The 24,395-nt window shown below is 38.1% G+C and overlaps 1 protein-coding gene across 13 annotated transcripts in view; it reads left to right on the top strand.

Annotated features, from left to right (window-relative positions):
• Positions 1-23,989, top strand: part of MEF2C (myocyte enhancer factor 2C) — a 206,225-nt gene extending 182,236 nt beyond the window's left edge. For 8 of the 13 annotated variants that reach the window (XM_060201151.1, XM_060201156.1, XM_060201148.1 and 5 more), the window contains 5 exons: positions 8,713-8,885; positions 10,434-10,457; positions 11,347-11,476; positions 12,074-12,209; positions 19,170-23,989. In XM_060201151.1, the coding sequence (XP_060057134.1) occupies positions 8,713-8,885; positions 10,434-10,457; positions 11,347-11,476; positions 12,074-12,209; positions 19,170-19,491 (785 nt within the window). In that variant the 3' untranslated portion in view covers positions 19,492-23,989. The remainder of the gene's footprint in view (positions 1-8,712; positions 8,886-10,433; positions 10,458-11,346; positions 11,477-12,073; positions 12,210-19,169) is intronic. The other 5 variants (XM_060201153.1, XM_016186353.2, XM_007518971.3 and 2 more) reach the window with 3 other exon arrangements.
• The last annotated feature ends 406 nt before the right edge of the window (positions 23,990-24,395 follow it).

Raw genomic sequence — 24,395 nt, 5'->3', positions numbered from 1 at the left:
CTGTAAGACATGATATTTCATCTTCATCGGAACTATTGTCTTCCTTGAAGATAGTGTTGGCTCGAAGAATTCTCATTTAAGCTCTCCCTCTTTCCATGATATATTTCTCTAAACCTTATTGACTCTTTTTTTGGTAGCAGCAGGTAGCATGCATGCACTACTCCACCATTCCCAGGCTTATTGTTTCATTTGTTTTAAAAGGTCAGATAAAGTGAGAAGTTAGCAAATACCACAGAACTGACGCACTGTCTGTGGAGCTCCCTGGATACTGTGGTGTCTCCTGGTGGTGACCTGGGTAGAATCCAGAGTCTCATGCCTGATAGGCACACAATCTACCCCGAGTTATTTCCCAGCCCTGCTATTCACTCTTTAATAACATTTTTAAATCTAACATTTAAAATTTTAACATTAACAATTTAACATTTTTTTTCAATTTTTTTGTATTATCTTTATTTACTGGATAGAGACAGCCAGAAATTGAGAGGAAAGGGGGTGGCAGAGAGACACCTACAGCACTGCCTTACCACTTGCAAAGCTTTCCCCCTGCAAGCGGGGACCAGGGACTCAAACCCAGGTCCTAGTGCACTCTAACATGTGTGCTTAACCAGGTGCACCACCACCCAGCCCCACCTTCTGACATTCTTTTCGCCTAACATCTCATGCACTTTATCTTTTGGTGAAAATTTTTGTTTGAGTAAATTATTGTTGGAATTGATTATATTTAAAAAAAAAAGTCAGTCTATGGTAGTAAACTCCTGTCATAAGAGAAAAAAAGATCCATGATCTGAGGAGTCAGGCGGTAGCTCAGCGGGTTAAACGCACGTGGCGCCAAGCGCAAGGACCGGTGTAAGGATCTGGTTCGAACCCCAGGCTCCCCATCTGTAGGGGAGTCGTTTCACAGATGGTGAAGCAAGTCTGCAGGTGTCTATTTTTCTCTCCCCCTGTCTTCCCCTCCTCTCTCCATTTCCCTCTGTCTTATCTGACAACGATATGAGTAACAACAATAATAACTACAACAAAAATAAAAAACAACACGGACAACAAAAGGGAAAATAAAAAGAAAAGATCCATAGTCTGAAAGTTTTCACTAGGGAAACTTTCTGCTTTCCTCTGCCAGTTGTAGTAAGGAGCGTAATGAATGTGCTGCAGGAGGATTAGCAGGCATAACAGGTGAAAAAGTGAGCCTTGGTTTGACTCTTTGTAAACACACTTTGTAAGGTGAACACTTGCATGCTTTTCTGACTTTCAGATTGTGTAACTGATATGTAGTCAGTCCCATTAGCGTACCCGATCATCAGTATGTAATAGGTTCCTAGAAGAAAACATTCTCAAGTAGCTTGTAGTAGAAAAGACCCTCGGTATTTAAAACTGGTAAGTTTTGTTCTTTCTATCTTTTGTTCTCATTTCTCCACGGATTCCCTCAGTAGCTTGACTTTCCTTCCTGAATCATTCATTTCGCCCACAATTGTGTCTATATACTAAAACACTTCAGGAACTAACACTCGTGCGCTATCATTCCCTTCAATTGCAACGAGAAGCTTAGAGGAAAATAAGTTCAAGGTGGGAATGAAAGAAGTTGTCTAGATGTCATGAAAGAGTTGGTGCAGTAAATGATCCTTATAATATGAAGCTGACAACAAGGGCAACAAAAGGGAATAAATAAATAAATAAATATATGAAGCTGAATCAGAACAATGAACACTGCTGGGTGTTGAACTGCTAAAGCAAAGACTCAAGTATAGTTAGAACACCTGGGGTATGGATTTGGCCACCAGAAATAAGGTAAGATAAAAAAAAAAAATCAAGTTCTACACATATCTGTGAGCCATGACTCAACAGTGTCAGGTTCATCTGGGAAAGAAGATGATGGTAGCTGCCCTTTAAAAAGATGTTATGGGGTGGGGTGAGAAATATATTAGACTTGTCATCACATAGATGCATAATTTTAAGGAACTCATAATACACACACACACACACACACACACACACACACACACACACACACACACACCTTGAAGCCCATTCTGAGTTCTGGTAAAGAACAGGGACATAGCTAGAAGGGTATTGAAAGAACTAAGAAAATGGTTAAATGGTTATCAGACCTAAACCAAAATAGTGACAGTGGAGATGGAGAAAGACAATTTTGAAAAAGAACTTAACCAACATTTGATACCTGGTTGGATCTGGAATTGGAAAAGGGAATAGTAAACAAAACAATGTCTGAAACTGGGCGAAAGGAAATTAAAAAAAAAAAAAAAAAAGATTGTGCAAAGGAAAAAATTAGCCTTGGCCCATAAGAATTAGTTTCTGTTTTGTGTTTATTAGTTTGATATGTTTGTTTTTATTATTAGAAATCCCAGGAAAAAAAATAAAAGAAGAAAACATTTTTAAAAATTCATAGTTTCTAAATATCCAAATAATAGAAAGATTTGAAACTTTGGCTTAAAAGAGACCTGACTATATGCTCAATTGAGCTCTGTGAAAAAAGGCAAAATGTTCTCATTGCAACGTGTCAAGCTAGAAACTGCTCTTTGAATTTACAGCTTCTTAAGATAGGAGTCACTGAAAAAGTTGAAGCTTTCAGGTTAACTGAAGAGAAAATGGACTTTTTTCTAACACCACATTTCAAGTTCTTTATATATACACTGGTTTTAATATGACTGTTACGGGATTTTAACCAGTCGAAGTAGATCGAATTATCCTTTGCATTAATTATACCGTGAGTGCTTGAATTGCTTTACTTTTTATGAAACAATATTTTTAATCAAATGAAACTATAAAACAAACCAGCTCTGAAGTTTATCTGTCCTTCATCTTCTTATAATTTATTATCAGGAAATCCATTCACTCGTGCTTTATAATTTTTGTGCTTTTAAGTGGTCAAGGGGATGTGACATCTGCATACAGTCATATCTAAATTCATAATTGTCAGGGTGGAGGGAAATTTTTAAATATAGCATGAAGAAAGGTTGAATCTGTCTACTAGAAGGTTATAGAGAGGTCTGTTTCCCACCTTCCTGACCCTTCGCTTTAAATGAGACCATTCTCTTTGGTGAATTTATCTTAAGGTAGGACAGCAGCCTCAAACACAGGCCACAGAGTTCTGAGGGAGGGAAGAGGCCGTGGTTTCTAAGCCGGTTTAAATGCAGGCTCTTCTTAGCAGTAAACCACACGCATGTATTCATCATTGATTTTCAAATGATAGGTTTCTATATCACTGGTTTAGGATCCACAGTCTTGCTTTCTTGAATCTATGTTACGCCAAAAAAGGATAACAACTTGGTGGCTGGCAACAGAAATGGTTATTATACGGCTCCAAGATGCTAGCTGGTACAATATGCTAAAGACAGCAGATAACTCACCGGTAAAAGGCAGTTTTTGTTGTTGTTGTTGTTGTTCTTAGAAATAACTTTTATGCTCTAAAAATATGAATTTAAGAAGTGTCACTGTGGCTCAAAACATTTCTCATTGAATATGTAAACATTTAAAAATATATGACTAATCTTCTAAAATGGCATAATTGCCGAACAACAGAAATGTTGCAGGAGAAAAATAGAAGGCTTTTCAAATCAGTTTTTCAACTTTGAAACATTTCCTGAATGAAAAATTATAATGTGTGGTTACTTTTTTGCTTTTTTTCTACTGCTGCCCAAATCATTGTTTTAAATGAGGGTTCAAAAAAAAAAAAAAGTAGATTTTGTCAGATTTCTTCAGCTTACATTAGAAAATGTTTTCTTTTTTATTTTTCTTTTAAAAAAGTAGGTTTTGTCAGATTTCTTCAGCTTACATTAGAAAATGTTTTCTTTAAAAAAAAACAAAAAAACTTTTCTCAGGGCCTCCGTGAAATATTTTCCATTTTCACACACTGGTCCTGCTTGTCATATCACAGGACAACACATTTTACGAAGCGGTTTTACTTCCGTTTAGCAAAATAACTCCTCCATGCAAACCAGTATCGGCATCTACCAAGCCGGGGTTTTAGTTGCTTCTGATCTATTCAAGCTTCATTGCACTGCTTAACTGACTTTTTTTTCCCCTCTTCTTTTGAAATTACCCAGCTAATTTTCCATTTGATTGTTTATTTAAACCAGGTCTCACACAGACTTACTATAATAGGTAAGTGACAAATGCACTGAGTGTGTCAGTCTAAAAACTTCAGCTGACAAGGTATAAAGTGCAAGTTTATCTGGTTTTCTTATTTCCTTTTAACTCTGCAGATGCGTTTAATTAAAACTAAAACTTTAACATTCACATTTATAATTCAGACAGGATGTATTTAATGTAAAAGTCCTCTGACTATTCCATTTTAATCAAGCATTTTTTTCCTAAGTGAACATATTTTTGTTTTGTTATCTTTCCTGATGATAAAAGATGTTTCACTTAAGGACTTTTACTGCAAAAGGTTGTTGGCCTGGTGTGAAAGAAAAAATAGACTTTAAACATACCTAGCTAGCTTTATAGATTTGGGCTACCTTTCTTGCAGGTTTATCCTAGAGGGAGCATTTAACTGCTGTGTACTTGACATGTGTTTTGGAGATGTTTCGTTTGTTTTATTGAGGGGGGGTTCCCAGTAACTTGGGCAATCTTACACATAATCCGGTTGACAGATTTAATTTTGAAGTTATTTGTTATATATTCAGCCTGTTTATTCATGCATAAAATAAGACAGGTTAATGAATGGGACATGAAGAACAAATGTGCTCTGCACATTGTACCTCAAATATATTCTAATTCAAAAGATGTTCCCATAAATATCTCTTGAGATATATCTGTGCTTATTCTTCTCAGTCACTCATCACCAACAGCTCAAGTCAGCACAGTTTTTTCCATATTCTGAAGCCTTTCTAGTTCCAGTGAACCCAAATGCCAGCATAACTCTTGTTCACATAAAACCTGTGTTACCCCTCTGTTCCATAACTTTCATGGCATCTGCATTTCCACCAAGTAATCCCAAGACATATTAGCCTAGAATTCAGAGGGGGTTTTTTTTTTGTTTGTTTTTTTGTTTTGTTTTGTTTTTTGTCTCCAGGGTTATCACAGGAGCTTGGTGCCAGCACTACCAATCCACTGTTCCTGGAGGCCATTTTTTCCCTTTTCTTGCCCATCGTTGTAGTTATTGCTGTCATTGTTGTTGGATAGGACAGAGAGAAATGGAGAGAGGAGGGGAAGACAGAGAGGGGGAGAGAAAGACAGACACCTGCAGACCTGCTTCACTGCTTGTGAAGCAACAGCCCTGCAGTTGGGGAGCCAGGGGCTCGAACCGGGATCCTTGAGCCGGTCCTTGTGCTTCAGGCCATATGGGCTTAACCTGCTGTGCTACTGCCTGGATCCCAGAATAGAGTCTTAAGAGCTCCACCTCTGGGGGTCGGGCGGTGGCGCAGCGGGTTAAGCGCATGTGGCGCAATGCGCAGGGACCGGCGTAAGGATCCCGGTTCGAGCCCCCGGCTCCCCACCTGCAGGGGAGTCGCTTCACAGGCGGTGAAGCAGGTCTGCAGGTGTCTATCTTTCTCTCCCCCTCTCTGTCTTCCCCTCCTCTCTCCATTTCTCTCTGTCCTATCCAACAACAAATTGCATCAACAAGGGCAATAATAACCACAACGAAGCTACAACAAGGGCAACAAAAGGCGGAAAAAAAAAATGGCCTCCAGGAGCGGTGGATTCATGGTGCAGGCACCGAGCCCAGCAATAACCCTGGAGGAGGAAAAAAAAAAAAAAAAGAGCTCCACCTCTGTGTCCCAACACTCCTCTTTTCTTTTTTTTTTAATTTTTTTTAATATTTATTTATTTTCCATTTTGTTGTCCTTGTTGTGTAACATTGTTGTTGTCATTGTTGTTGGATAGGACAGAGAGAAATGGAGAGAGGAGGGAAGACAGAGAGGGGGAGAGAAAGACAGACACCTGCAGACCTGCTTCACTGCTTGTGAAGCAACAGCCCTGCAGTTGGGGAGCCAGGGGCTCGAACCGGGATCCTTGAGCCGGTCCTTGTGCTTCAGGCCATATGGGCTTAACCTGCTGTGCTACTGCCTGGATCCCAGAATTCAGAGTCTTAAGAGCTCCACCTCTGTGTCCCAACACTCCTCTTTTCTTTTTTTTTTTAATTTTTTTTAATATTTATTTATTTTCCATTTTGTTGTCCTTGTTGTGTAACATTGTTGTTGTCATTGTTGTTGGATAGGACAGAGAGAAATGGAGAGAGGAGGGAAGACAGAGAGGGGGAGAGAAAGACAGACACCTGCAGACCTGCTTCGCCGCCTGTGAAGCGACTCCCTTGCAGGTGGGGAGCCGGGGGCTCGAACCAGGATCCTTAGGCTGCTCCTTGAGCTTTGTGCCACGTGCGCTTACCCCGCTGTGCTACCGCCCGACTCCCAACACTCCTCTTTTCATGGGCTGGCTTGCCAGCTTCTTTAAGAGCTGTGTTTCATAAATTTCCATCCAGTCCTTTTTTTTTTTTTTAAAGAGTACTGTCACAAGCCTAGTAGAATTCTGCTGCTTCTTAACGTTTTTTTTATTTAAATCGTTTTTGTATTTATTTATTTATTCCCTTTTGTTGCCCTTGTTGTAGTTATATTAACCTGCAGCGCTACCACCCGACTCCCACTACTTTTTTTTTTTAAGGTACACATTAACTCCCGCCTCTTCCATGACTCTTTAATGGATCATCTCTTTCCTTTTCCTGAGAAATCAGTCACACTTAATCTGGATTACACTGCTGGCACTGAGATTGCCTTGCCTTGGTGTGTACCTTGACATTAAATGTATCTGTACTGGATTAGCACAAGGGATTTCAGGGACATTGAGGACTGAGACCTTGTTTTCTCATCCCCACTGGGCAGCACAGAGTATCATTCATCCTGGGCTAATAGATACTTGTGTTTTGTCATAAAGATAATAATAATGACAGTAACAATGAGGTTTGACTGTCTCCTTTAGAGAACTTCAGTAAACAACTGTCTAGTTTTCCAGTAAGGATTCTTGAATAATCAGGTAGCTTGTTTCTTTTAATCTCTCATAAGAGGCAATGAAGGAAACCAGCAGATGATTTTTCTGTGTTAGTTCAGGTTTCTCCAACTCCCTCTGTCGCTCTTCCTGGACCAGAGAACTACATAGACATGGTACATAGATGGGGTGTAATTGATGTGAAATGTTATGTTGGTTATAGGTGCACAGTATATGGTAACTGTCTTAATTTCAAAATAATCACACTATGTGCGAGTAGATAGCGTAATGGTTATGCAAAGAGACTCTCATGTCTGAGGCTCCAAAGTCCTAGGTTCAATCCCCTGCCCCACCATAAACCAGAGCTGAGCAGTGCTCTGGTTATTAAAAGAAAAAGAAAGAAAGAAAGAAAGAAAGAAAGAAAGAAAGAAAGAAAGAAAGAAAGAAAGAAAGAAAGGAAAGAAAAGAAAAAGAACAAACAATCAAAATAATCACTCTGTAAACCTACCATTAATCACCATACAAAGTTAATTTTTAGGATTCACTCACTTGGTTATTTTCAAATGCAGAGATGTATATTTAAAAATCACAAGACATGCAGACCTGCAGCTGTCAGTCTTTCTGTCCGTAGACAGGCTAATCATCAGAGACCTAAGTAAACCTTTTCGGTCTTCTCATTAAATGACTATTCCTAGTCTTTGGTGAATCAGCACTTTGGTGGAGACATCATCATCTAATCATTTTAACTCCTAAAAGTCTGGCTTTTCTGAAGTTCTGTGTGTGCAGAAAAGCAAGGCTTGAGGGTCAGACACTGAATTTAGGGAAGAAGTGGAAGAAAGCCACGGAGAGGAATCATTCAGAAGAAAGAGGGTCCATATCACTAGATATGAAAAGGGCTAGAGGTAACATAGAAATTACAGTCTTGGGAGTCAGGCGGTAACACAGCGGGTTAAGCGCACTGACACAAAGCCCAAGGACCCGGTTAAGGATCCCAGTTCGAGCAGGGGATCCCACCTGCAGGGGAGGCACTTCACAGGCGGTGAAGCAGGTCTGCAGGTATCTATCTTTCTCTCCCCCTCTCTGTCTTCCCCTCCTCTCTCCATTTCTCTCTGTCCTATCCAACGGTGACATCAGTAACAACAATAATAACTACAACAATAAAACAAGGGCAACAACAGGGAATAAATCCAAGACCAATACAGAATTAAGTCCAAGACCAATTCTGTATTTTTTTATTATTTATTTATTCCCTTTTGTTGCCCTTGTTGTTTTATTGTTGTTGTCATTGTTGTTGGATAGGAGAGAGAAATGGTGACAGACACCTACAGACCTGCTTCATCGCTTGTGAAGCAACTCCCCTGCAGGTGGGGAGTCAGGGGCTTGAACCGGGATCCTTACTCTGGTCCTTGTGCTTTGCGCCACGTGTGCTTAACAATTCTGTATTTTTCATAAACCCTCAATAGCTGTTTGACCTTTTCTTTTTCCAGTTTTGTAAGAGAAAAATAAAGAACATACTGATTTCTGAGTAAGGTCAGATGTTTTAGCTTTAACCTCATTAAAGCCCTTTGATCATTCTTCAGAGGAATATTAGATAATTAAGTGATTGCGTTCCTCCTGACCTGGAGGGTAAGTCAGTCCTCCTATGGACATTCAGTGTATTTTATTGTGTATCTTAGACTGTTCCGCTTTTACTTTTCATTTCACATAGTGTGTGTTCTAGGTGCGTGCTTCAATCTGGACTCTCTCATGAGGGTTTTCATTATTTTGTGTTCACAGGGAATGGGTATGGCAATCCTCGAAACTCACCAGGTCTGCTGGTCTCACCTGGTAACTTGAACAAGAATATGCAAGCAAAATCTCCTCCCCCCATGAATCTAGGGATGAATAACCGTAAACCAGATCTCCGAGTTCTTATTCCACCAGGCAGCAAGAATACGATGCCATCAGTGGTAATGCAAAACGATATTTCAAATAAGTGCTGATAATGTTTTGTGTGCATTTTGCTGTCTTTGTGTCTGTCTGACTTTTTGTATTAGTTAGATGCTCCTTGAAATCTAGCACATCGGTGTTATTGCTAGAGCCCTGATTATATTTAGTTATCATTCTGGTAACTGGTTTGCATTTCTCTTCCCTATACAAAAAAACTAAGAACTAACATCTAATAAGCTTCACTGTAGAAGTAGTGTTGTGGTGGGAGGAGGAGGAGATGATACTTCCTTTTAAGGCCAGCAAGTGATAGTTAGGAAGTAAGTGACTGCCTGCTACTTTGCTTATGTGATTTATGCTTTGACTTATGGTAAAATCAGACTTATACAATATTTCATAATAGATTATTCCATTATTGAAAATGTATGTCCTTGGTATGCTGACAATGAAGAGTCTTTTTCATGGTTTCTAGTAACATGCTATAGAAATGATCCCTGAAATGATAGCCTTTTCATGGTTTCCAAATGACCTTTCTCCTTTTAATTGACAACTCCTTTCTTAAGTGTGTTGTGATAGTGTTCAGTACATCACAGTGCTAAGTACTCTCTCAGCTCACCATTTCATATATTGTGCCTTAACAAGTAGTTACCTCTAAAAGTCAAATGGCTTTAAAAACCTAAACATTTTTGAGAATGTTGTAGGATCATACTCCTATGAAAGCAAGTCATGTCACTCGTAAGAAAAATAAATGAATAAATATGAAATCCAAATGACATCCCCAGACTCTGTCATTGTCCTGGGCCTGGTCTGCATCACTAAAAATGAAGATAATATTGTAGAGCCAAATTCAACGACATAGAGACTTTATAGCCGTTTTCTCCAAATTAGTTTTGCTTAATAGCAAGAAGCCTTAAAACTAAGACTCAGAAGACAAATTTAGATCATTCTACAAACACATTTCTTTTTCTTCTTTCTGCGCTCTATGGCAAGCTTCAGGGTACAACAGTCCTGCAAGCTGATTAGTTTATCATGGCACATTGCAGATTAATTTTGAATATCAACCAAAAAAATCACATAATATGCAGCATTCTTTTAGGAACTAGGTCTAATAAATAAAACCTCCCACAGGGCCATAGCCAAGCTGTGTGCGCCATGCATGTCAGGCTGCTTCCAGTGGCAGATTTATTCCAAGTCCCTTAGAGCTCATGCTTTTCCAGGGATTCTGTGAGGGAGTCCATCAGGCCTTCCTGGCAGCCAGGTATACTTCTCCCCTCTTCTAGCAAGTGGGGTTTCAAAGTATAATCTGATTTTTTTAATGCAGTGGTGAAATAATGAATGTTGAGATGACCTGTGCTGAAAACTAGATAGACTATCTCCACATTGGAGACAAAACAGCTTGTTAAGGGAAACAAAGAATGGCTTTGTATGAAATTATCTTTAGGGTCTAGGTTTTAAATTCATTTAAACTGTTGTGTCTATCAGACGATGCTTTTCCTTATTTTGAAAGGATGTTGCTCAATGATAAATATTTACAGACACTAATTAATAAAACTCCTTCCCCATGCTGTCAGTCTGAGGACGTCGACCTGCTTTTGGTAAGTGGTGAGAGTGCTTCCCCTAAGTGGCATGTTACAAGAAGAAATCTAGAGGGATTTGTAGGGAGAGCAGGTAGTTCTAATAAGATGAAAAGAGTGCACACATTACCATGGCATGTCAACACGGATGATATTGAAATATCATTAATTTCAAGTATCACTCACGGTGAAAAGAATACATGATTATTGATTTTTCTGTCTCAAATTCTGTCATGTTTTCTGTTTATTTTAGGACTTAATTCATAGTAAAATTCTAACATCAAAATTGTATTTAGTTGTTTGAAATCACAAAGAGACTTCTTTTATAAGAACTAAAGCCTTATAATCTGTAAATTGTCATGAATCCTTAATACCTCTGCTATAAGGAGTTAAATATACACATTAACTATTTTGCTATCTTCTTTGACGTTTAAGACTCTGTAAAAGTGGTCATAGCACCACCTGCTGGTCAGAATCTATCATGAAATCTAGCAGAATATAGCATCTTCTTTGCTGTATCTAGAACCAAGCATAAAAACCACCATGGTTGATTTTAATTTTTTTTTAATTTGCATCTGAATAAAAACTGAAACAATGGAAGTACAGTATACATATTTCATTAGTTTTTTACATAATCGGTTTTTAACCATAATAAAGCTATGGTACTTGTTACTAGTTCAGTTGCCTAGGAGATACTGATGTAATGGGTTACTATGGCAACTACTGGTCTCTTGAAGGATTGTAAATGATAGGGTTGGCGGAGTTCATAGAGACACATGTTAAATGATTAATTTCATGTGATTTATACCAAGTTATGTCTTTATGTGCAAAACTAATACAGAGGTATACTGTTTTTTAACTTTAAGGAAGTCCATCAATAATCTCTCTCTTTCTTTCCCCACTCTGAAAGAATCAAAGGATAAATAACTCCCAGTCTGCTCAGTCATTGGCTACCCCAGTGGTTTCCGTAGCAACTCCTACTTTACCAGGACAAGGGATGGGAGGATATCCATCCGCCATTTCAACAACTTATGGTACTGGTGAGTAACTTTGCCATCTTCAACTAGTGCATTCAATAGTTTTTGTTTAAAAGCAAAATGAAAAAGATAATGTCTTCCAGTCTGTTGGGAAGCTGGACTTCGCACCTGTGGTGTCCAAGGGTCACCACTATCTCTTATTTGTTACTAAGAGAAAGTGAATATTCAGGATTTTTCTTTCTGAAGTGACTGCTGATTTTATTGTCCTACCTTGAATTCTAAGTAAAAGAACAATTCCAAGAAAACTAGACTGCTATTTCTCAGGTGTAAAGAAAACTCACTTTCTTGGGATTGGTTAACAAGCAATTTCTCGGTCATCTGTTAGGTTTTTGCTTCAGTACTGGCTGTAGTTCTAATAAAGTCGAGGTTCAGAGTTTTCATAGAATACTTACTTCTGATATACCATATCACTTCGAAATTAAGATCATCCATTACTCACACACACAAACAATAAACATTAAAAAAAAATCTAGATGTCAATAACTAGAATCAACGAAATGTTTAAAAATTGAAAATGTTTCTATTCACCATTTAGGTATTTTACAAGTTAAATGATTTCCTGTTGTGTTTTATTTATTTATTTATTTATTTTTTATGTAGAGTACTCCCTGAGTAGTGCAGACCTGTCGTCTCTGTCTGGATTTAACACCGCCAGCGCTCTCCATCTTGGGTCAGTAACTGGCTGGCAACAGCAACACCTGCATAACATGCCGCCATCCGCCCTCAGTCAGCTGGGGTAAGGAACAGCATTTCTTTTACAATCCACTTTTAGAAGGTGTTTCCCATGACATGCGGCAGTCTCTAAACATGCTTTAGTGTTCCGCTAAAGGGGGATAGTCTGCTCGACCAAAGTCGAAAATCAATTATCTGATCAAAACCTTTTATGCAGCTGAAATAGCACTCTCGTTTTTTTTAAGTAGTCAGGAAACTCTGTGACAGTGAGATCAATCATGTCCTTAGTCAGTTAAGTGGTACTGGTTTCCACCTCTACCAGTTAGTTTCTTTAGTGAAGTTCTCACATAACTCGTGTGATATACATAAGAAGATGTTTATCGTAATAGTTTCTTTAAGATTTTAGATACTTGAGACTTCTCAATATAAACCACTTAGTTCCTGCTAAAGTTCCCCGACTTACAGGGTCAGCTACTCAACTGGATGAGTTCACGTATTTATAATGTATTTATAGTGCATTTTATATTTGTAGATCTAACATGAATATACATGTGCATATGCACATGCATAAGCTAATTATCTAAATTTATTATATATATATATATAAAATTTTAGTTGTTTCCCAGTCAGAAGATATATATTTCTGCCCCCTTGTGGTACTTTTGGGATATGTCTCTATTATAGAAATGACTCCTGTCATCTTAAACGTTCAAACATTTTTTAAAAAGCCCTGAACTCAGAGTACTTATAAAACACTTTAAATTTAAAACATGAATCAAAGACCTGACTTGAAGTTTAGCTAGTAGCTTAAAGAAGATATTTGAAGCATATATAAATGCTCTTTTAAAAGAAAAAAGTTTTCATATTTTTAGGAACCCATTCTGTATGTTTACCTCACTTTTGCTTTTCTACTGAGCCATTTGGTACAAATAGTTTACTAGGACTTTACACTAAACCTCTTCTTTTTTAGAGAAAATTAATTTTTATTGTCGTTATTTATTTATTGGATAGAGACAGCCAGAATTTGAGAGGGAAAGGGGTGATAGAGAAAGGAAAGTGATGAGGAGACACCTCCCACACTGCTTCACCACTTGCAAGGCTTTCCCCACACAGGTGGGGACCAGGGGCTCAAACCTGGGTACTTGCCCATTGCAACATATGCACTCAACCAGGTGCGCAACCACCCGGCCCCCACACGCCTTTTCTAAAGAGACATTGAGAACAAAACACTGATTGAGATAAAAATCATGAATTGATATCACGACTTCATCTCTCCCCCCTTCTCTTGCCTGTTCAGCTTTACTGGAAATGAGTGTCCCATAGATTAGTTTTCTGTTCATGGAGACTTCACTCACTCACCATTTGCTTGTGTATATCCTCCTCAATAACTGTTAAAAGTTATCCCCCATGTACACAATAAAATCAATTCCCTTGACATTGTTGCTCTGCTCTCTTAAGAAAGTTTGCTTTGGGGAGTCGGGCGGTAGTGCAGAGGGCTAAGCACAGGTGGCGCAAACATAAGGACCGGCATAAGGATCCCGGTTCCAGCCCCTGGCTCCCCACCTGCAGGGGGGGGGGGGTCACTTCACAGGCGGTGAAGCAGGTCTGCAGGTGTCTATCTTTCTCTCCCCCTCTCTGTCTTCTCCTCCTCTCTCAATTTCTCTCTGTCCTATCCAGCAACAAAGACATCAACAATAATAACTACAACAATAAAAAAAAAAAAACAAGGGCAACAAAAAGGAATAAATAAATAAATATTTTTTTAAAAAGGGGAGTCCGGCGGTAGCGCAGCAGATTAAGCGCAGGTGGGGCTAAGCACGAGGACCAGCGGAAGGATCCCGGTTCAAGCCCCCGGCTCCCCACCTGCAGGGGAGTCGCTTCACAGGCGGTGAAGCAGGTCTGCAGGTGTCTGTCTTTCTGTCCCCCTCTCTGTCTTCCCCTCCTCTCTCCATTTCTCTCTGTCCTATCCAACAACAATGACATCAATAATAACTACAACAATAAAAACAATAAGGGCAACAAAATTAAATAAATAAATAAATTTTTTTTTTAAAGTTTGCTTTAAAGATATATTACTGATCACCAGTATCTCTTCCTTAGAGCTAACATTTACATTTCTCAAAAAAACATTAACTGTTCAGGTGGAAACTAATTTTAATAACTTTTTCAGGTGATTATCACTAAGTACATCATGTTATCCAATCAATATTAAAATATATACATGTGGTATTTTACTGCCATGACTCAGCAGGGAAGCCCTTATACAGGCTTCTTGTCAAAAATAAAGGTAACTCCTGCTCATTTCGTACCAACTTCACCCTTGAGAGCAGTAGATTTCCTCAGGAACTACCAGTGCCAAGTGCCATATCATTTTCACTGAATGTGGCTTTCTTTTGTTTTCAGTAAAAAGCTGACGATCTGGATTGCTACATATAAAGCATTTATTTACGTAGTGTAACTATTATGCAATGCTCACATTTTCTTCTATTACGTGAGGGGCGGGGGATCTGCTTCTCTGCTATCTGTAATAAAGGCTTCAGGAAATGAGAAAGGAATGACAGTTCTGGACTAGAGAGGAACTGAATTCCAACAGTCAAGGATGAAACATTTTATTTAGTTCCACTTTCTTTCAATACCAGTTCTCATAGTGCTTAATTTGACTCTGAATTTAGTCTGTGAAATTTTCTTGCGCTTAATTGCTTCCTTATCCTTCAGCTAGCACACCCTTACCAGTGCTTCTAATTCTGGTCTTCCTTCTTTCCTTCCTTCCATCCATCCGTTCTTCCTGCCTTGCTCTACACACTGCTCTATCTTTCCTTTCTCTCTCTCTCTCTCTTTTTTTTTCCTCCAGGGTTATTGCTGGGCTCGGTGCCTGCACCATGAATCCACCACTCCTGGAGGCCATTCCCCCCCCCTTTTGTTGCCCTTGTTATTGTAGCCTCCTTGTGGTTATTATTATTACCATTGTTGATGTCGTTCGTTGTTGGATAGGACAGAGAGAAATGGAGAGAGGAGGAGAAGACAGAGAGGGGGAGAGAAAGATAGACACCTTCAGACCTGCTCCACTGCCTATGAAGCGACTCCCCTGCAGGTGGGGAGCCGGGGGCTCGAACCGGGATCCTTATGCCGGTCCCTGCGCTTTGTGCCACATGCGCTTAACCCGCTGCGCCACCGCCCGACCCCCTATCTTTCCTCTCTTATACACACACAAGCACAGTTGTTCTTTTTTTTTGGGGGGGGGGGTTGTTTTGTTTTGTTTTGTTTTACACCAGAATTATCAATGGGGCTACTAGTGACCTTTTTGTTTGTTTGTTTCTATTTTATTTTTGACAAGACAGAGAGAAATTGAGAGGGAGGGGGAATAAAGAGGGAGGGAGAAAGACACCTGCAGACCTGCTTTGTGGCTTGTGAAGTGTCCTCCCTGCAGGCGGGGAGTGGGGGCTCCAACCCAGATCCTTGAGCTTTGGTGACATGTGTGTTTAACCAAGTGTGCCACTGCCCGCACCCCACACAGTTGCCTTTCATGAGATGATTTCTCCCAGTGGACTCATACTCACAATCAGGTGTTTAACTTTTTATAAAAATCCAAAATAGTAGATATAAGCTTGATTTTTTTTTTTACTCTGTAAATCCATTTTTAGAATGCAGTATCTTTCCAGACCAAAATATTCTCATACACGTGTATTGTGGCTTTCTTCTCTTTTGGTTAGATACAGTGCTTACAGCAAAATAAACTACCTATCAGCTCCACAAAAGTAGACATTGCCAACAGCCCAAGATGATAACGATTCCCACTCAAAAGTATATATATATCTTCAAATTTTCTTCCTAGAAAGATCTTTAAGTCTTCAAAGATTTCCTTTGAACAGTATCTGGTATCTGATCTTATCCACCTGATTTAAACAGACAGCACACATTGATTGGATGTAAGGAACAAAGATAATTGGCAGAAGGAACCTGCCATAAAAGACTAGTGTTAAGTCATTTAAATACTAATATTTGAGATTATGACCCTCACCTTCTAGGTGCTTTCCCCCCTACCGCTTAATAAAAAGAACAGTCTGTTTTCTGGAAGTATTTTTCTACATCATCTTTGTTGACGTGCATATTCAGAGAGAGTTCTGTAAAGGTTAGGCTAAATATAGTTTGATAGTTTAATTTCTAGGCGGAGGTAGTAAGGTTTGAATAAAACTATCCAGTCATGTTTCATTTCTGAGCAATTATGAGGAAGCATAGGTGTTTTCCCAGTTGGAAGTCACCCATAAATGAAAGTGTGAGGCAGATCTTGATATAGGCAATCTGGTTTCTCTCTCCCCACCATCATCTTTATCACTGACATATTTGTATTTCATGGTATCTATAAGGATTTTGTTCTCAAGAACTACGTGTTTGTATCTGAGTCTGGCATCTATATAAATTATTTTAGTGACTGTTATTCTTCCTACACAGATGCTTGTCTGATAGTGACACAGATCAATTTCTGTTTTGAAGCTTACAAGATAGAACAAAGAAAGGGAATCTAACACACTACTTGTATTTCATTGCTGCAAATATAGTGCCCTTGAACTACTAAAAATGTATCGAATGAAATCCACAAATAAAATAAACCTAGAGAGTATCCATTTGCATACAGGAAAGGATAAATAATACTGTAATCTATTATGGAAAAGAGGTAATAGCAGAAACTATACATTCAAGTTGACACAGTAGATGCAACATAGAAGTAGCTAATAAAGCTGCCAGTGACTCTGTTAATTTACCAGATTGACAGTTTATACTGGTCCTGACCACCAGATATTTTTTTTACAATTTTTCATGTCACCCTACCTATATGTCAAAGGGCAGAGAGCAGTATTTATTGATATGGCACTGTATTTTCAGACTCCTAATTGACATTCATTATTAAACAATGATGTGATTCATAGTAGAGGCATTTAATTAAATTTTAGCGGAATAGTCTTTCTTGCCAAGAAGCAGCAAAATTCTTTCTTCTAGAAATCAAAAGATGATTTCCTCTCACATCAAAATGAATCATTCAGTGACTCTGAACCAAGATAAAATATTTCACCGCCATCAGTCCTTTAGAAATACAGGTGTCCCTCCCTCATTTTAATATCTTCTGGATTTAAAGATTATTTAATTAAAACTCTTAGAAAGATGGTATGCTAATATAGGCTAAAATGTAAATTTTGAGTAAGGAAGTGCAAATACAAAGGGGTGGTTGAACATTATTTATCAAGGTGGCATTTTGATATAAAAACGCTAAAATTGTTTTAATTCTATAGCATCTTAGAAGTCAAAGAAAAGCCAACTAGAGGAACAAATAATTCTTGATGCTGTTCTCGACATTAGTACATCTATTAAAAGAGAAGGAAAGTAAATCTTTGCCAGTAGGTGGTGCTTTTGTATAAAGCATCACTCAACAATAAACTCATTTCTGACTAATTTTGTGTCTGTATATATCTTGAGGTTGCATGGAAAATTCCTAAAAGCTAGTCCAACTTGCTCTACTTTTTTTCAATGAAATACCCATTTTCTCCCTGTTCACAAAGATAGTATTAATTCCATCTAGTCTTTTCATTGGAAAGTAACAGTCATAGGTATGAGTGGGTAGGTTTTTTTCTTTGTTTAAAATGGATATGTCTCCATGCATCATTTTTTGGCTGCAACATTTTTTCAGTTAAAATATATATATATAAATATATATTCTTCACAATGTAGTCAAGTGATGTTCTCTCTCTCTCTTTCTCTCTCTCTCTACCTCTCTCTTTCTCTCTCTCTCTCTGAGGATATCAGTGTAATCAGAATAAGAACAGTACAACCTGAAATTGAAGTCGGTAATATTACATGACTTATTTTATCAAAGGCATTGTGATTCCTAATCTGTGCTGTTGGGCATAGAATTTTAAGTAGGCAAATTCTCCAACAGGTTGGGAGAAGAGCAAGTTGTACTCTCCTGCACTAAAGAATAAAGGTTTAGGGCCAATGAAATAACTCACCTGTCCCTCATGGCATTGAAGAGAAACTTTAGTGCTGTAGTCTCTTTCATTCTCTCTCGCTCTCTCGCTCTCTCTCTGCCTCTGTCACTATTTTTAAAAAGGGGGGGGGCAGTTTATGAACACTGTAGAATCACACTAGCTCCTATTTTGCAGAAACCTTCCCTTAAGCAAACCCAGATATGCCAACTAATGCTATGTGTAAACACGAAGAGTGGTATCTTACGTGCACAACAGGGAATGACTAGCAGTAGTAAAGTGGAAATGATTGTGGAAAACCTTTCCAACCCATGAGACTGGAGGAAGGATAAAGAAAGTCAGAGTATTACTTGTAGTGGAATGCAATGTCCTTTTTTCAAATTTGATATGAAGTTTTCTATCAATAATTTTCAGCCTCCCCCTACTCCCCCCCATCCTCTTTCCCCAGCTTTCCCCCCAGATTCATTTACATAATGGCATTTTATATAGATTCAATTCATTTGAAATTTGAACTCTTCACTTGTTCCGAAGATTATGCAACTTAGTGTGTATGTGTTTAGTACATTGAGGGAAACATTTATATCCATAATAAACTTTGTACAATAATTTTCAGTCACGGGCATTTGAAAATCAAAGAAGTCCAGTTGAAAAGTTAAACACGCTATCTTAAGGCTTAGAATATGTTTTGAGACTAGTCCAGGTACAAATTCCATGGACACAGAAAAAAAGAAAAAAAGCTTTTCCAGTGGGTCTTGTTAAACCTTTCTGAAACAGTAACCCATATGCTTAGGGAACTTGTCAAAGACTCGAGGTATGATTTCTGAGGCCTGAACCAGTTAAATACCATCGTTATTGCCAGGCAAAGCAACAGACTCATTCCCAATCCCTTGAAGGAGGCGATACCCTTACCATGCTCCTAAGCTTGCCTCCTCCCTCTGGGCATGCTCTGGTGTCTATGCAAGTCTTTAAGCTGATGTTTGATGTAATTGTGAGTTCCTGGGGGCTCCAGGCCTCCTCCATCTGTAACTGGGTTTCCTTTCCTCCTACAGAGCTTGCACTAGCACTCATTTATCTCAGAGTTCAAATCTCTCCCTGCCTTCTACTCAAAGCCTCAACATCAAGTCAGAACCTGTTTCTCCTCCTAGAGACCGTACCACCACCCCATCGAGATACCCACAACACACGCGTCACGAGGCGGGAAGATCTCCTGTTGACAGCTTGAGCAGCTGTAGCAGTTCCTACGACGGGAGCGACCGAGAGGATCACCGGAACGAATTCCACTCCCCCATTGGACTCACCAGACCTTCGCCGGACGAAAGGGAAAGTCCCTCAGTCAAGCGCATGCGACTCTCTGAAGGATGGGCAACATGATCAGATTATTACTTAATAGTTTTTTTTTTCTTGCAGTGTGTGTGTGTGCTATACCTTAAACGGGGAAGGGGGGTCGATATGCATTATATGTGCTGTGTGTGGAAAAAAAAAAAAAGTCAGGTACTCTGTTTTGTAAAAGTACTTTTAAATTGCCTCAGTGATACAGTATAAAGATAAACAGAAATGCTGAGATAAGCTTAGCACTTGAGTTGTACAACAGAACACTTGTACAAAATAGATTTTAAGGCTAACTTCTTTTCACTGTTGTGCTCCTTTGCAAAATGTATGTTACAATAGATAGTGTCATGTTGCAGGTTCAACGTTATTTACATGTAAATAGACAAAAAGGAAACATTTGCCAAAAAAACGGCAGATCTTTACTGAAAGAGAGAGCAACTGTTATGCAACATATAGAAAAAAAATGTATAGGTGTTTTTGGACAGACCCGCCTAAGGGTGGCCACGGGTGAATGATAGGAACATACGAGGTCACCTAACATCCTGAGAACGCTCAGAAACCTGCAGGCGTTTCATTGGCGTATGGCACTCATTACAAAGGATCAATGACCATTAAAAGAGGACCATACTTATTTAAAAACATGTGGAGTTTGAGGGGCTAACGTATTTAATTAAAATAAATGAAATCTGGGTCTGCATCTCTTATTAAATAAAATTATAAAAAATATGTACATTACATTTTGCTTATTTTCATATTAAAGGTAAGACAGAGTTTGCAAAGCATTTGTGGCTTTTTGTAGTTTACTTAAGCCAAAATGTGTTTTTTTCCCCCCTTGATAGCTTCGCTAATATTTTAAACAGTCCTGTTAAAAAAAAAAAACCAAAAAGGACTTTTTGTATAGAAAGCACTACCCTAAGCCATGAGGAACTCCACGCTTTGCTAACCAAGATAACTGTTTTCTCTTTGTAGAAGTTTTGTTTTTGAAATGTGTATTTCTAATTATATAAAATATTAAGAATCTTTTAAACAAATCTGTGAAATTAACATGCTTGTGTATAGCTTTCTAATATATATAATATTATGGTAATAGCAGAAGTTTTGTTATCTTAATGGGGGAGGGGGTATATTTGTGCAGCTGCACATTCGAGTAACTATTTTCTTTCTGTTTTCTTTTACTCTGCATACATTTTTAAAGTTAAGGTCAGCTGTCAAGGATAACCTGTGGGATTAGATCATATCACATGGCAACACCCTAAATTGTTTTTAATCCATTAGCAGTGTATTGGATCAACTGACATCCATTGTATATACTAATTAGTTTCTTTCATGCTATTTTATTTTATTTTTTTGCATTTTTATCAAATGCAGGGCCCCTTTCTGATCTCACCATTTCACCATGCATCTTGGAATTCAGTAAGTGCATACCCTAACTTGCCCATATTCTAAATTGTCTGGTTGGTTTTCAGCCTAGAATTAGATATGCTTTTTAGGAATATGCCCAGAATTGAGATTGTGTTGGGGCACATGTCCTGCAAATATGCTCTAGGAACAAGTGATATGGAATTAAATTGATGCATAAGTTATAATAAATTCCCACTGAAGAAAAATGTGAAAGACTGGGTGCTAGACAAGAAGGAAGCAGGTAAAGGGATAGTTGCTGTATCATCTACCTTTAATTACTTTCCATACTGACCCTTAAGACTCGTGTCAGCAATGTAGGACTGTTGAACAATCCCAGTGTGTCAGGACCTCCAGGTGTCACTTCTGCATAAAGCATGTATGTCATCTATTTTTTTTTCTTCAATAAAGAGATTTAATAGCCATTTCAAGAAATCCCATTAAAGAACCTCTCTATGTCCCTTTTTTAAAATTTTTCAAGAAATATGACTCCTGTCTAATAATCGTCTACAAGGGATTAATTTTCAGACCCTTTAAAAAGTGAGTGCCATAAAAAATTATATATATATATATATATATATAGTTAAAAAGAGATTTCAGCCTAAGAAATCATTTTCCTTCTCTTGAAATGTGAAGATCTGTGGATTCCTCTCCAGTCACATGCATTGACATAACACAGCCAAGAAGACAGAGACAGTAAAATCAACCATGCTATATCATACGTAGGACATTTATTTCCCCTTATTTTTCCTCCTTCATTTACTTGCATAGTTGCTGTATGTTTCTCATTGTAAAATACTGCCGCTGGGTGGCAAAAGCCAAGAGACCTTACTAACTAGGCTATATTTTTCTTAACTTGATCTGAACTCAACACTTAGACCACCACAAAGCACCTTCAATTGTGTTCAGATAGGATGCTTGCCTGCCTTGTACTAACGTTTTATAGACTAAAATCAAAAACATTAAAAAGATCAGCCATTGCACATACCCCTCTATTCAAGGTGTCTACGGAACTTGGAGAAAAACAATTATTCAGAGGACAATTAGAAGTCATCCCTGAAAAGAAGCACATGTACATGCAAGCTCGTGTGTGTGTGTGTGTGTGTGTGTGTGTGTGTGTGTGTGTGTGTGTGTGTGATAAAAGCTAGGGACATAATTTTTCTCACTGTAGATGGGTCCCATTATTACAACTCATCCATAGGACCTGATGTGTATGAAATATGCAAACATGTCATCAATGCTCTTTGTCATTTCATAACACCAATATCAGTAGAAATTTACCAGGGGGTAGGGAAGGGTCATGATGAAAAAAAAAAATAGCCATATTACTAATATTTTACCTGTGATTTGCCTCAGCCACAGAGAAAGGGTGAATTTCTAATGCTGAGGATACAGCGAGCTAGCTACAGTACCAGCAGAAGCCTTGGCTATTTATAGCAATTCTGACAATAATTTTAGAAGAACATGTAGAGACCAGAATCACTTGAAAATGAATGCCAGTCATCTCTTGTTCCCACTACTGAATTAATATAAAGTAGTGGCAAGATAGCGAAAGGATACTCTGAGAATTTTTTTTAATGATTTAATGAAAAGAAGCACAATTTTGATTGTGACGAGTCACTTTCTATAACAAAAAAAAAAAAGTCACTGTCTGTCTTTACCCTTATACCTTATCTGTCATTTTTACCCTTATACCTTATTTGTCATTTACCATTTATTGTACGAGCAAGGCTAATATGGTTTTGGATTTTTATCACAGTAAATTCTTTGTATTCAGGAATTAAGGGCAGAGCCCCGAGGGAGTGTTATTTTACTTAACCCATCCTAGAATAACATTTTAGGCAACATTCATCATTGCAATTAAAAGAATTTTAAAGGGAATTTTAAGCAGTAACTCGTGTTGCTATAGTTCATTCTATTTTAAAAGGGTTTTGGTAATCCTAACCTTAAGTACTGCTGACACTGATGCAATATACAGAAACCGCACAGCCTGTGCATTAAATGCATTGGTGCATGGGAAGCTATCATTTCAACCTTTTTACAAATTCTTTTTTTTAGTAAAAATGACTTATTTTTCCCCAAAAATGGGATTTAGCATTTTGTAATGGTGAATAAGAAAATATCTATCTTCCTACTATCATTTTAAGGTTAATTAAAGGGAGTAGTAAAAAAAAAAAAAAAGATACTTTTTAAAAAGAATGGTTGCCCTCTCACTGTTACCTATTTGTTTTTCTTAAACACCTCTCTTAACTTTGAAATAGAATTGTTGCCCCCTGTATCCTTTTGTTTATTTTTCCAAAGAGTAAGCCCTTTTTGTATTTCTTTCTTTTAAAAAAATCAAATTATTTTTCAAAGAAGCAGCCACTTGAACCTTCAGTAAAGGCTGTTGCCTAAGCATGGCAGACTTCATCTGTTCCTGTTTGTACCATCTGCTGTGATGTCGTCACTTACATGGCGTTAATTTCCTGCCACTACAGATCTTTTGAAGATTGATGGAATGCTGGTGTCTGTTAGAATGCTTCAGACTACAGATGTCATTAAAGGCTTTTCATAATAGATGTTAACCAAAGATGTGGAGCAATCCAAGTCACATTACCTTCTACATTAAATTTGTCCATTTTGGTTCTTTTCCTAATCGGGTATTCCATTTTTGCCTTCCCTATTCATACCTCAAATTGATTCATACCTCAGTTGAATTCAGAGAGGTCAGCTAAGTGATGGAATCTGTTGTGGTTTAAATACAGCACCAGTGTTCTCTTAGAGCAAAGTAGACCTGAGTCAGTGTAGGCATAGGACTTGGATTGCTTCAGATGGTTTGCTGTATCATTTCTCTTCTTTTTTCTTTTTCTGGGGACTTGTTTCCATTAAATGACAGTAACTAAAATAGCTTGTAAATGAGGGCATACAAGCATTTGCAACAAATAATCAAATAGAGGCTCACAGCGGCATAAGCTGGACTTTGTCGCCACTAGATGACAAGATGTTATAACTAAGTTAAACCACATCTGTGTATCTCAAGGGACTTAATTCAGCTGTCTGTAGTGAATAAAAGTGGGAAATTTTCAAAAGTTTCTCCTGCTGGAAATAAGGTATAATTTGTATTTTGCAGACAATTCAGTAAAGTTACTGGCTTTCTTAGTGATGCAGTGTCTGTGGTGCATTTTTTTTTTAATGTTTTGCTGTTCGCTTTTATTCTCCTTTTGTGTTTTGACTTTTTTTTTTAACAAATCTTCCACCAGCACACATCAGTTTTCTTAGTTTTCCGTGTAAAACAAATAAAAAGATGGAGTGTTTGTGTTTTCAAGGAAAGGAGGGTGTGAATTCTTGGGATGATATGTATCTAACCAGTGTGAAAAGTTCCAGTTTCTTATGTAGTGGTCCAACTTCTTTCTCATCTCAAAGCATTTCATGAAGAGCTTTCAATTTTCCTAAAGTCGCTGTGGTATTTGTAAAAGTCATTATGAGAGGGACTACAGTGAAAGATGATATTTTTTTTAACCTAAAATGGGTAGAGGGTTTGGCACATAGTTCAGAGATAGAGTTCACAT

This window comes from Erinaceus europaeus, chromosome 11 (genome assembly GCF_950295315.1).
Source record: "Erinaceus europaeus chromosome 11, mEriEur2.1, whole genome shotgun sequence".
Classification (NCBI taxonomy): domain Eukaryota; kingdom Metazoa; phylum Chordata; class Mammalia; order Eulipotyphla; family Erinaceidae; genus Erinaceus; species Erinaceus europaeus.
This window is presented reverse-complemented; position numbering and strand designations above follow the sequence as displayed.